The sequence below is a fragment of the Taudactylus pleione genome, unplaced genomic scaffold, assembly GCF_031769625.1.
Source record: "Taudactylus pleione unplaced genomic scaffold, aTauple2 ptg000017l, whole genome shotgun sequence".
In the NCBI taxonomy this organism is placed as follows: Eukaryota; Metazoa; Chordata; class Amphibia; order Anura; family Myobatrachidae; genus Taudactylus; species Taudactylus pleione.
In genome coordinates this window covers 8,260,387-8,273,946 of record NW_028284419.1, presented here as the reverse complement: position 1 = coordinate 8,273,946, position 13,560 = coordinate 8,260,387, and the positions used below count along the sequence as shown (strand labels likewise).

The following is a 13,560-nucleotide window of genomic DNA, read 5'->3' as shown; positions in this document are numbered from 1 at the left end:
ACTGCCATCATACACTATTCCAGTTTTCTTGTCACACAATGTATTTAGATGATATTTTAGCTTTCTTCATTAAAAGATAATAGACATTACAGTGTGTAATACACAATTGAAATCAATATATGTACTGTATAAACCTTAGTAGCATTTTTTTTATAAGGGCTTACAGTTAGAGATATTTCTTTAAGGAATTCTTAGTTCCTTATACGATAAGTACAGTAATACTGCATCATCTAAATTACAGTACTTGTGTCTTGTACACACTGTTCTAGCAATTGAATGTAAAATAACTGAGCTATTAATGCCTGCAGCTGATAAGTATACAATCTAGACTATATCTAAACTTTCACGTACTGCCAGGTACAGTACTAAGGTCATATACATTTACAATGATATAAGCTACACAGACATTACATGCCGATAAGAAGGTATACATTGAGTAGGTTACGGTTAGTAAATACTTGCATAGTTTACCCAAACTGTTTATTTTTTTTCATTTGGTAACATTTGTGCATTCAAATTATATATTTGAGCACTGTGATCGACTTTCTGCTCATACCTGTATCTGTCTTCCGCACAAAGAACACCTGTTAAAGTAACAGCATTGTCCACTTTTCTAATAAGCAATTCATTTTTTTAATTATTTGCATTCACCTGATAAATTATTACATACAGGGCCGGTGCAAGGTTTCTAGGAGCCCTAGGCAAAGCTACACAATATTGCCCTTGCTCTCCCAATACCCTCCGCCCAACCCCTCACATACACACCCACTCCTTGCCCGGCCACCTAGTTGTACACAATCATGAGTCAGGCATACGGCTGTGAAAAGATGTACATACGCACAAATATATTTAACTTGCAGCCGAAAAAAGGCAAAATTCAGTTTACACTTTTGTAAACAGTCAGATACATAAAGGTGCATAAAGGTCCCTCTGGGTCCCTCTGGGCTCAGCATTGAGTTATGGCTTCAAAACAAACTCACATAAACACACACATTGGCAAATTACATTAATTAATCTAAACCCATTTTCATTTAGCAATATCAGAGCACTATGCAACACATTGCTGTTTACACACTGCTCTGCACCACCTATATATATATATATTAGGGATGTAGTTAAAAAAAACTACGATCGGGGTGCCAGCTGATGAAATCCAGGTGCCAGAATTCCAAACTGCGGACAGAAGACCAGGGACGGAGACCCGACATGAGTGGAGATGTCGACGCCGGGATCCTGACAGCCGGCATACCGGTCGTACGTACAGCTTAGCTGTTAGCCGTGCGGGGGTGAGAGGGTTAGATTTAGGCACCCCAGGGGGGTTAGGCTGCGTGAAGGGGGGGGTTAGGCACCACCAGGGGGAAGGTTAGGGTTAGGGCCCACTGGGGGGGTTAGGGTTAGGCATTGAGGGGTTCGGTTTAGGCACTAAGGGGGGAGGGTTAGGTTTAGGCACTAACTGGAAGGGTTATGGTGCTGGTCAAGGAGGGTTTTGGTAGAGAAAAGGAGAGTTAGGGTTAGGGGGTGAAGGGGTGAGGGATAGCAAACTTACTTATGCCCCGTCGGGAACCTCCGCATCGGGATGCCGATGTCAGTGTTTTGACAGCCAGCATCTCGAGTGCCGGGATTCCTTACCCAACCCATATATATATATATATATATATATATATATATATATATATAATATTTATACAAAAAATAACCCAGAAGGCGCTGTGTCTTTTATTAATATACTTGGAAACAATTAGCCCTTCGATCTTTGTGAGCACTCGCTCTGAGTCTGGGCGGCCTGTTTTTTTTTAATCCGGCCTCCGGCCTCCTGGTCGCGACCATTGAGCTTGCGACGAGACCCATATGGTAGGGTCTCGTTCCCGCAAGCCCCAGTGAGCTTACTGCTCTAATAGAGCAGGAAGCTCAACTACTGACATCACGAGTGATGTCAGTAGGGCCGCCCTCAAACGGCAGGCGTTCCTTTGGGAACGCCTCAGTTTGTCCAGCCACCCCCCCTCCCCGCCTACAAAACGGGGCGAGCTGTCGATCATCATCGACAGCCGCCCTGTTTTGTTGCGAGTCCCGGAGCTAATGATTTCTCGCTCGTTTTGGGGCTCACGCACGCGCTGTGCATGCACTGCCCGGCCATGGACCCGCTTGCGAGCGGGTCTGAATCAGGCCCATAGTCCTTATACTGATTTTAAGATGTAAATTTGTTCCTTCATAGAAGTAAATGTGAATACAATCTCTTCTTTGATGGAGATGGAGTCCCAATTGTGTATTGATGTTTCTTCTGAAAAAACCCACTCACCAAAGATATATACAATTTATTTTTTTTGTGCTCTGCTGCACATATCACCTAAATATATGTACAGTTATAATCTGTTATGGGAGATATATATCTATTTACTTGCCTGTCTATTTGTTGTTTGTTACATGTTATATATACACTGAGAAATGCATTAGAGTATAAAGCTGCACTGGACACTTAATGCACTGTTTCTTTATATATGATTGTATTGTCAGTTATATTATTGTATTGCCGATATTTGTAATGTTTTAATGGCACCGGCTCGGCCCCCGTCTCCCGTCTTGTGCATGACGTCGTCATGCCCGCGACCGGAAGCTATGTGGCCGCCGCCGATGCACATGAGGGTGATGGTGGGTATATAAGGTGAGTTGTTACATGTTTGTTTTACCCTTGACAAAAGATGTAGTAAACATCTGAAATGTTGGATTAACTGGCTGTATGCTGTGACCATCATTTCTTCTAAGTCCCTGGAGTGCTGCCGCCTGCGTCTTTGTATATATGTGTATGTATGTGTGTATATATATATGTGTACAAAAAATAGTGGTAAATGGCGCTTAATTTGGTAACCAACACAAATATAGAGTGTCTTTCCAATACGGTGTGGATTTTTTCTAGTGCACTCTGCGTTTTCCAGCGGCTGCCTAACACCAAATGATACATCCCAAGTAGGTGGAGATTCTGTGCTAAAAAAAGGCATGAGGCACCTCCTAGTGTCATACAATAGGGAATTCTTCTTAAATATACAGATATAGTGACCACACATACCCTATATAAACCCAAAGAATTTCCTTTGGGTGTAAACACTTGTGATAAGTGAATACCAGGGCCCGTTTTTAGCTTCACTGGTTTCCCATAATTCTCCACACTCGAAGTATGAACAAAGAAAAGTGAAAACTATATGTAGAGGGGTATTCAATATGAAACGTTAACTTCACTGTCGAGTTTTTACCTGCGTTAAAGTATGGTGCGCGCTCCCGCTTATCCCTGTATTCAATATAAAATTAACGAAAACGGGAAACTCCGAAGTTGGATTTGCGTAAAGTTACGAATTTTTCCTTAAAATAATTGTAAGACCCCCTAAAGTTGTAAAAACATGGGGGAACACTATGGGTACCCCCGTTTTAGCCTTTAATTGAAAGTCGGGGATTTAAATAGCCGCAGCAGGTATTTTTTTCACGACTTTGAAGAAGTGTTGCAGAAGAGCACTTAGGTTATTTTTTTCGTTTTATTAAGTTGTCCCATCAAATTTGGGGTACATGAAAATGGGTGCTAGCATATTTTGATGTCCCTAAAATAAGTTTTTAAAAATTCTGCATTTGTGCACCCGCCGCTATAATTCTATTCTTCAAAACACCTGCCGCATACTTGCAGAATAGCCTGAACCTATTTTCCTATTGTTTAACAATTTTTTCCCTTTATTTTTTTTGCACCCCAATTTTTAAATTAATTTTTTGGGGTGTCCCTATTTTTTTTAAAAACTTTTTTTGACACAGTTCTTTTTTAAATGTCAGTCCCAGGGGTGCAGGCTATTTTTTTTAAGCCTGCACCCCTAAAGCCCAATTCTGCACTTTTTTTCGACACCTATTCAATGGTGAAAAGTTATCCCCGTTTTTTATCAAAGACTTTTCAAAACTGCGATAAGTCTTTGATATTGAATACAGTGTAAAACTAAAACCTGCGATAATGATGTCATAGCTCCGATATTAACGCAAAAACGATGTTATCACACCCATATTGAATACCCCTGTAAGTGTAGTAAACAGTTTAGAGTCTGCTCCTTGTTTGGGACCTTCTAATCCTGATGTCCTTTTGGCTCAGATAAGCTCATTATGCACTGATTTATTCTGTGCATTTATTCACTCTATGCTTAATATTTTTAATTTATTTTTTAATACATTTACTTTTTTTAAATTATTACACTATGTATTTTTTTTCCACTTTTCTTTGTTCATACTTCGAGTGTGGAGAATTATGGGAAACCAGTGAAGCTGAAAATGCGCCCTGTAACCCTGTAATTAATTTATCACAAGTGTTTATACCCAAAGGAAATTATTTGGGTTTATATATGGTACGTGTGGTCACTATATCTGTATTGTTAAGAAGAATTCACTATTGTATTGCACTAGGAGGCGCCTCTTGCCTTTTTGTTTTATCACACACCCGCACGCATGTGCACACACACACACACATATATATATACAAGAAATACCCTTAGTTTGCACTGAGGCAGGGGTCTTCAACTTTTAATGCCGTGTGGGCCACATTAAAAAATTTGACGAAGCCGAGGGCCACTAAACTATACTGCGATATTTTTACTCTGCCCCCTCCTCACACAATTACAGTATGACCTATAACTGCCCCCTTCCACAATTTTTAATTATGTCCCATAACTGCCCCCCTCTGCAGTGATCTCAGTAGTGCCCCTTATACAGTTCCCCCAGTAGTGGTCCCCCCTATGTAGTGCCCCCAGTAATGCCCTTTATATAGAGCCCCCAGTAGTAGTCCCCCCCTATGCAGTGCCCCCAGTAGTAGTCCTCCCCCTATGCAGTGCCCCCATTAGTAGTCCCCATCTATGCAGTGCCCCCAGTAGAGGTCCCACCTATGCAGTGCCCCCAGTAGTGCCCTTTATATAGTGCCCCCAGTAGCCCCCCCATGCAGTACCCCCAATAGTGCTCTTTATATAGTGCCCCCCAGTAGCAGTCGTCCCAGTAGTAGTCCCCCCTATGCAGTGCCCCCAGTAGTGCCTTTTATATAGTGCCCCCAGTAGTAGTCCCCCCCTATGCAGTGCCCCCAGTAGTAGTCCCCCCGATGCAGTGCCCCCATTAGCGGTCCCCCCAGTAGTGCCCCCAGTAGTAGTCCCCCCGATGCAGTGCCCCCAGCAGTGCAGACAAAGACACATGCGTAAAAAAAAGAAAAAAAAAACCCTTACCTGAATCCCTGCTCCCGCCGCCGTCCGCTCCTTCGTCCTCCCAGGCCAACCCACTCTGCATTATGGGAGAGACATCATGATATTTCTCCCATCACCCACTGCGGGAGCCGGAAGATGGAGCTCATGCATGAGCTTCAGACGGCTCCTGCAGTGGGCGCAGTAGCCAGTGAGAGTCAGACAAACACACTGCCGGCGGCGGTGTGCTTGTTTCTGTATTTAGTGCAGACTGCACTCACTGCGGTCTGCAGTGCAGTAACCATCGGTGGTCCACGAGGAACGGCTCCGCGGGCCACGGGTTGAAGACCCCTGCACTAAGGTATTAAGAGAAGAAACCAATTTAAATGACAGTATATAATGTCTGCTGCACCTCTCTATTGGCCCCCTGTTAAAACAACATGGAAAAAAAGGAAGAAAGAAAGGGTGCTAGAAAACAAACAATATAAGGTTTGTATGATTATAAAACCTCCTGGTTTCAAATAGCACTTCAATCAAGACTGTAATATTTCATTTGTAGATAAAGTCTCAAGACCAATCCATTCTGGATAGATGATATGAAGAATGAGAATATTTTTCCAGTGGTTGAAACAGGTCGCTTCAATATTCTTTGTGGGTAAAATAGAGATCAGGTAAAAGCCCCTTCGAACAATCAATCCTTGGATTGTGCTGTAATAGACCCTCGCACCAGAAAATCACCCAGACAAATAAGGCCCAAGGGACACCATTAATATTTTTTTTAAAAGGATTTATTCCACCTAAAAGGAACAAGCAGAAATAAGTATTAAACCAACTTACATAAAATTCAGAAAGGATGAAGTAATTAAACTGTAGTTAGGTTCTAGCATCCACAGCCACACTTTTTGGTTAACAGTTTATAACCATAAACCTCGAAGTTTCCAGTGGTAAAATAACCCAACGCATTTCAACCTTGAAAGGACTTCATCAGGGGTTTGTCGAAACTTATATTGTTGATGTAAAACACATGAATCTCAGTAATATTACCAGATATAGTTGCCCACTGTTATGATGTGTTGTGAAATACTCAGTCTGCGAAAGGGTGTTACTACAAACAACTTCAAATCCTAGTGTCAGACGACTGCATGCAATCTCCGTGACTAAGTGTGGGGATACAGTAGCACGCCAGGCTTTACACTGACTCCGGGTGCCGTTTTAAATATGTACATGCAACCCGCTGGGAAGCAGCAGCTTACAGAAGCCGCTGCTTCATAAAATCTCCCCATGGTGTCAGAAATATGGGGAACCGACAAGTGTCTACACAAAGATGGTTCTTACCCCTAAAATTGACCATCCAAGAAAGGGCACTCTGTGGTATGTGGTGATGACTGTGGGAGCTCAATGCTTTTATCTAGTCTAAGTGCCGCCTCAGCATCTGACTAAAGATATGTGGAGCCTTGTACAATCCCACTTTTTTCTTTGCAACAATTTACTGATGGCTGTAAAGTACAATGTCCAGCTGATTCAGCCGCTGCTGTGTCCACTTGTGCAAGTTGGAGAGACACTTCTATATCTGTGTGCAATTGAGTCTCTCAATCAGCATGCAACGGACGCAGCTCTTTCCACACCAAGGTCCATTTGCAGACTCAGTCGCACACAGATATACAAGTGTCACATATCAAATTAATCAGCACAGTCTCCTGGTGCGTACTACTCGCATCGCATTGCGACTTAGACTCATTTTCGGCAAATAAAGATGCCAGACACTAGCTGAGTTGCACGGGACCTGGCTGCTCATTCACGCAATGGAATATTGTGCTGCATGGCGTGTTGAGGCTAGATGTATGAGGACACATCTGTAGTTACTGAGGAAGGACAGAGCTACAAATAGAGCTGTACCAACTGTACTTCACACTTTCCTCTCAATTCTGTAGATTTAATTTACCATTTTACTTTGTCTTTATTCAGATGTTCTTTATCCCCACAAGTTTCCAGTTACTTAAACATGTCCTTGTTATAATTTATCTTTTATTTCCTCTGCCCACCAGCTTCTAGCTCAAATCTCATTTCTGACTCTGCTTAGTTTCACCAACATCATGCATTTGTTATATATCCAAAACCCTCAACCAGTGTAGAAATCTCTCTAAGGTCCTCGCATATCAATGAGTTTAACCTGTCATGTATGATAAATGGTGCACAAGCCAATCTGCTCCCAACTGTCATTTTTCAAACAGATGACAGTTCTATCATTCATTGTGAATGATAGAACTTGTTGAAAAATGAGGCCCTAAATTCCATAGCTTCCCTGAATGTTTCTCAGGCTCTATTTATATAAAGGCTTGCTATGAGAAACTTGCTGTGTATTTCAGTGCATTTGAATGTAATGTTTGTTAAAACGTGTGAATGAACAACAGCTACAGAATATATTCTAGGGTCTGCATCGTGAGTACTCCAATGGGTCCATGGTAGTTTACTGTGGCACTGCCAAAAATATAGGTGTTCTTTTATCCATTAACTACATTGTCTATGCTTGTATATTTTTAAATGTAGAAAAAAAAAAAGTGGTTATTTTATTTTTCTCATAGGATTTTTAGCCAGCATCCAATGGTGAATGATGACCTCCCAAACCGCATAATTGCCGGCACTGTCATTGTGAAGTCCAATGTGGCAAAGTTTACTGAAACTGATGCCATTTTTGATGATGAGACTGTGGAAAAGGACATTGATGCTGTTATATTCGCAACGGGTTACACATTCAGCTTTCCTTTCTGTGAAGACCTTAAAGTACAATACAACAAGATCCCTTTATATAAATACGCTTTCCTGCCAGAGCTGGAGAAACAGACACTAGCTGTCATTGGTTTGATACAACCACTTGGGGCCATCATGCCCATCTCGGAACTTCAGTGTCGACTAGCCACAAGTGTCTTTAATGGTAAGAAACTTCTGAGGACAAAGGGCCTGATTTAGACCTGCTCGCGAGCTCATAGCGCTCGCAAGCTCATAGCGCTTGCAAGCGGGTCGATGGTCGGCCAGTGCGCATGCGCAATGTGTAGGGTTCCACTGTATTTTAAGAAATGACACAAGGCTCTGCTGAGACAGTCCTGGTTGTGGTAATACAGGGTACAAAATGAATAGGGGTCCTCTGTATTTTCCATAACCAGCACTGGACTCTTTCTAGAGGGGGTGTAATGCCACAGCTAGGGACCACTTACACCAGGTCTCCCAGCCAAAACATTACACCTAACAGCTAGTTAGACCAGGTCGGGGATCAATGGGGAGGTGGGGACCCCCCAATAAAGAGGGTCACCCTCTCCAGGGCACCCCAGGTCTGGGCTGTTAGCCCAGGGCTATCTTCTGCACTCCTGGCCGGTGGGTACAAGTTTCATTGTGTAAATGTTTGTGTAAAAAACTGAATTATTAATATTGTCTTTTTATGGAGAACTAGAGGTCCCAGCAAGCCTCCCCCACATGCTGGTACTTGGAGAACCACAAGTACCAGCATGTGTGACATTAAGGGCCCGCTGTAGTTCACCTGCAAAATAAATATTAAATTAACCACAAAACAAGCACAGTGAAAGTAAAATTTTATTAAAGCATACATGCACACTCACATTCACACTCATGCACACTCTCCTATAATCCCTGTAGCCATTCAGGTCCACTTGTCCGATGAACGGGTTCCCTGGCTGTGGCATTACACCCCCGCTAGAAAGAGTCCGGTGATGGTTATGGAAAATACAGGTGACCCCTACTCATTTTGTCCCCTGTATTTCCACAACCAGGACCGGCTCAACAAAGCCTTGTGCTGGTTCTTAAAATACAGGTGAACCCTACACATTTTGCCCCTGTATCTTAAGAACCAGGACATGCTCAACAGAGCCTGGTGCTGGTTTCCAAAAGACATGGGATACATACTATTTTTGATGATTGTCTTTTATTACATTTTATTTTTTTACTGTTAACTTTTTTTAACACACAGAAACATGTACAGACCTCATGGATCTGTGCATGTTTCTGTGCAACTCGGACCTGCTCGGGCTAGACATGCTAGCCTCAAGCAGTTCTGTTTTTTTCCAAGTTTTCAGGCAGTAATAGTGTGCGAGTTAAATACTTGCACCCTACTACATTGCCCGATGTATGCAAACACTGGCCCAACATCTGGATGCGTGTTTTGCCCATTGCAAGTTGCGGGGGAGTGAGAAACATGCGGGTGTTCTGGCACCTATTACATAGGGTGAGTTGTAAAAATGTGCGAGTATAGCTATATACTCACACAGTTTACAAACTTGGACCCTATTACATTTACCCCCATGGCTTTGATTATGTAGTGTACAGGTATTTGCTAAATGATTTTGATTGTGTAATCTGAGAATGAAAGGATTTAAACTTGATTAAAATATCCTGTGTTTTAGGAAATACCGTGCTGCCCTCTGCCAGTGCCATGAAAGAGAATATTCTAAAAAAGAAAGAAGAGATGCAAAATCGGTAAATTTTTCTTACTCTTTTAACAAGTATGTGAAATAAGAAACTTTGATTCGAACAAAAATGCATCTAACAATATTAGCTACTATAGTTACCTCTTGGACATTTTTTTTAAAGGGTAATTTTAAAAGCTTATGGGGGAAACGCGACTTTGACCCCTTCATTTATGCACCTTGTCCACTATTTTTATTCCTTTACTACCACAACTTGAATCGTTAATGGTTCACTTAGCTCTCCAATAACTATGCACAAAGGAACACGGCAAGGGTGCCCCCTTTCGCCCTTATTATTTAATTTAGCAATTGACTCACTCCTTGGGATCCTACACTCCTCACCTCTCTTTAAGGGAATCCGATAGGTAAAACAGAGGTTTGAATCATGGCATTCGCTGATGACATCTTATTATATATATCTAATCCTAAGGATTCCCTATCCGCGGTTTTAAATATTCTGAGCAATTTTGGGAAGGTCTCTGGTTTTGAAGTAAATATGTCTAAATCTGTGGATCTATGATTAACGCCAGGAGTGGTCCAACCATTATGGAGTAGACACATTCCTTTGTCTTGGGTTAAATCTCACATTACATAGCTGGGTATCCAATTGCCGAGGTCGCCATCTACTCTTTCTCGGATAAATATCGCCAAGGCCATTGCAGCGGAGCTGGAGGGGTGGCGCCATCTTCTGTTGTCCTATTTAAGCAGGACAAGCCTAATAAAAATGGTGACTTTCCCATGTTTACTTTATTTATTGCAGTCACTGCCACTCCTACTAACGCATAGGGACACCTTAAAGATTAATGCTTTATTTAGGAAATACCTTTGGAAGGGTAACGCCCTAGAATAGCCCTCTTAAACCTACAGCAGATGATTAACAATGGAAGTATCTATTTTCCGCATTTAACTTATTACAATCATGCATCTATTTTGCGCTACATGCGGGATCTGATACACAATAGTAATTATGTATATACAGACTCAATCATTGACAAACAATTTTTGCCAGATGGCAATTTAATTAGCTTCTTACACCAACATGAGGCAAAAATTAGTCAGGAAGTACGGGAAAACCCCCTGTTGTGGTCCACGGGGAGATTGTGGCATACACTGCCATATAATGCCACTAGTACAATTTAAATGCACACAAATCCTTATTTCTGCCTTTTTTTGACCAATCCTGATTTTCAAAATGGACTTGCATCCTTTCTTTTCACACTATGGAGGAGTGAAGAAGTGAAAGATGTTAGTAATGTTGTAGATATCTTTAATAAACATCTACTAACTGTTGAGCAGGCCAGAGAAAAATACCCGATACACAAAAGATTCTCTTTAGCATTCTTTGAGGCACAACACACTATGCAAGCTCTGTAATCAGGGTTTTTCTGATTTGGATTGGCGGAATGTCATTGATGGTATGCTGTAGTCTCCTCCAGAGCCGTAACTAGACTTTTTGGTGCCCTGTGCCAGAAAGAGCATTGGCGCCCTCCTCATTTTTCAAAGGGACATAATGCACCCAAAATAGGGCCTCATAGGGAAGGACCAGGAAAGAGATAGGAGAGGCCAGGAGATGCTGGGGATGAAATAAGAGGAAGGTACAAGCAAGAATGATAATAAACAGAAATTTGACAGGCCCAAACAGCGCCCCCTGACCTGTGGTGCCCTGTGCGATGGCACAGGCCGCACTACCCTAGCTACGGCCTTGGTCTCCTCCACCCGCTAGAAGGGCTATATCATTGCATTATACTATTCTGAGAAAGCAGATAGATCATGAGCAGGTTAGCTCAGGGGTCAGCCAATGGCGGTCCTTCTTTCCCTTTACCAACGTGTGAAGCTTTGCTTGACAATCTACGTACAGATGTAGCCACACTCATCTATCCTCGTTATGGCATATAGTGTGATAACCTAGTCCAGTGTTGGCTAACCTTGACACTCCAGCTGTTATGGAACTACATAACCCAGCATGCACTGCTACAGTTTTGCTATTAGGGCATGCTAAAACTGTGGCAGGGCATGCTGGGATATATAGTTCCACAACAGCTGGAGTGTCAAGGTTAGCCAACACTGACCTAGATGCACTGCGCCTGGTCGCAGGGAGGCATATTCTGGCCTGGGGTGGTGCGAGGTGGCACTTTGAGGTGTAGTGGGGCGTATGTAGTTGCTGGCGAGTGTAATACTAGTGTTCGTCTACCAGATGTCGCTTTTGAAAATCACAACTGCACATGCGTAAGTTCTACATAGAAATACTGTACACTACAGCTATACTGCACTGTGCGCTACAGTATGATTTACTAATGATTACTAGCTAATTGTACAGTATGGCTCACCACCATCACTCAACAACATTCTCTTCTATTCAATGCCGCCGCATGCTGAGCCCGCTATTGACATTGTACACAAAAATCCTGCTGTAATTCCCACACGTCACATTACATACACGACAGGTGCGGTTCTCGACAAGGGTGGCGTGTGTGGGCCAGTGGTTTAGTGAGTGCTTTGCAGAGTGAGCCTCCTGGGTTCGAGACCTGACAATTTATTTTTGACTTTTTTTTTTTTAAATATTCACTACAGGATTGAAAATAAATCACTTGGTGTGTGACACTTGTGTCATTTATACAAATAGTACATGTACAGGGACAGTATCTGTGTTGACCAGAAGACGCACACCCAGCATTGCATAAAGACCGAGCAATTCAATTTCAGTATTTTTATCCAAGGCTACTGAACTGAGGGCCTGTTTCAGAGCCGCTCATAATCGGCCGCTCGTTCGCTCCGAGCGATGTTCGCACATCTGCGCATGCGTATGGGTCGTAATGCGCATGCGCCAAACAGTCAGTGCGGTCGGAAATCGTGTGCTCGTAAAATAGCGAATGCCTGCTAATTTGAGTGACAGGATGAGGCGTTTGTGGGTGGTAACAGGGGAAGGTGCTTGAAAACGGGGAGTGGAGATCCAAACGCAGGCGTGCCAAACGGTCAAAACGGGCGTTTTAAGGGTGTGCATAATTAACAAAGCAGCGTCATTGACCACGTCACTTGGTTGTCTCTGCTCGCATGATTGCGGTAGGAAAATGCTACCACAAGAATAGCGTGCAGTTCATACGCCTTTCGATGTACTCGATTAATCTAATAAATAGCGGAGATGACGTATGATGCGAGCGGCCAAGTGGCGTGTTTACAAAATAGCGAGCGCATGTTTCGTTCGCTCGCTCAGACATAGAGGCGTCAACAGACCGCAAAGAGCGAGCACGCAATTTAAATAGCCAGCCCCTTTTTCTGAACGAGCGTCCACAAATAGCGTCCGGCTCTGAATCAGGCCCTGAATACATTGCCCTCAACTTCCCACCACCTGGCATTTCTATGCTACTGTATGCCACCTGTAGCTACATTTTACGCTACCTCTATGAAGTAGACATTGTATTGTACACATTACAGGGCCGTCTCTGTGTGTATGGCCACCCAAGTCCCTTCACCACCTTCTGCCTTGCAGAGTGGGTGTCCCGGATTTGAGACCTGACAATTTATTTATTTATTTAAAAAAAACAAAACAAATGTTGATGGGGGAAGGTGGTGAGTTAGTGTGGTTAATTAGTAATTCGTGACAGTGGGGGGAGGTGGTGAAGGGACTTGGGTGGCCATACACACAGAGACGGCCCTGTAATGTGTACAATACAATGTCTACTACATAGCGCTTTAGCGTAAAATGCAGCTACAGTAGGTGTATAATGAGTAACAGAGCAGAATTCTGCATGGTATATAACAACTGTACACAAAAGCAACCTTAGTGGGAACCGAACCCTTGGGGAAGGGTATGGCAATCATCGACGATACCACTAGTTTCCATTAATGGAGCAATCACCACCCAGCGGTGAAGCTATGTAATTGCATGCTGTGGATTCTCTTGTGCC

At 42.9% G+C, this 13,560-nt stretch overlaps 1 protein-coding gene across 2 annotated transcripts in view; it reads left to right on the top strand.

The window, feature by feature from the left end:
• LOC148540782 (flavin-containing monooxygenase 5-like) overlaps window positions 1-13,560 on the top strand; it is a 61,263-nt gene that overhangs the window by 40,815 nt on the left and 6,888 nt on the right. For both annotated transcript variants that reach the window (XM_088481757.1, XM_088481748.1), the window contains exons 7-8: window positions 7,763-8,112; window positions 9,593-9,665. In XM_088481757.1, the coding sequence (XP_088337883.1) occupies window positions 7,763-8,112; window positions 9,593-9,665 (423 nt within the window). The remainder of the gene's footprint in view (window positions 1-7,762; window positions 8,113-9,592; window positions 9,666-13,560) is intronic.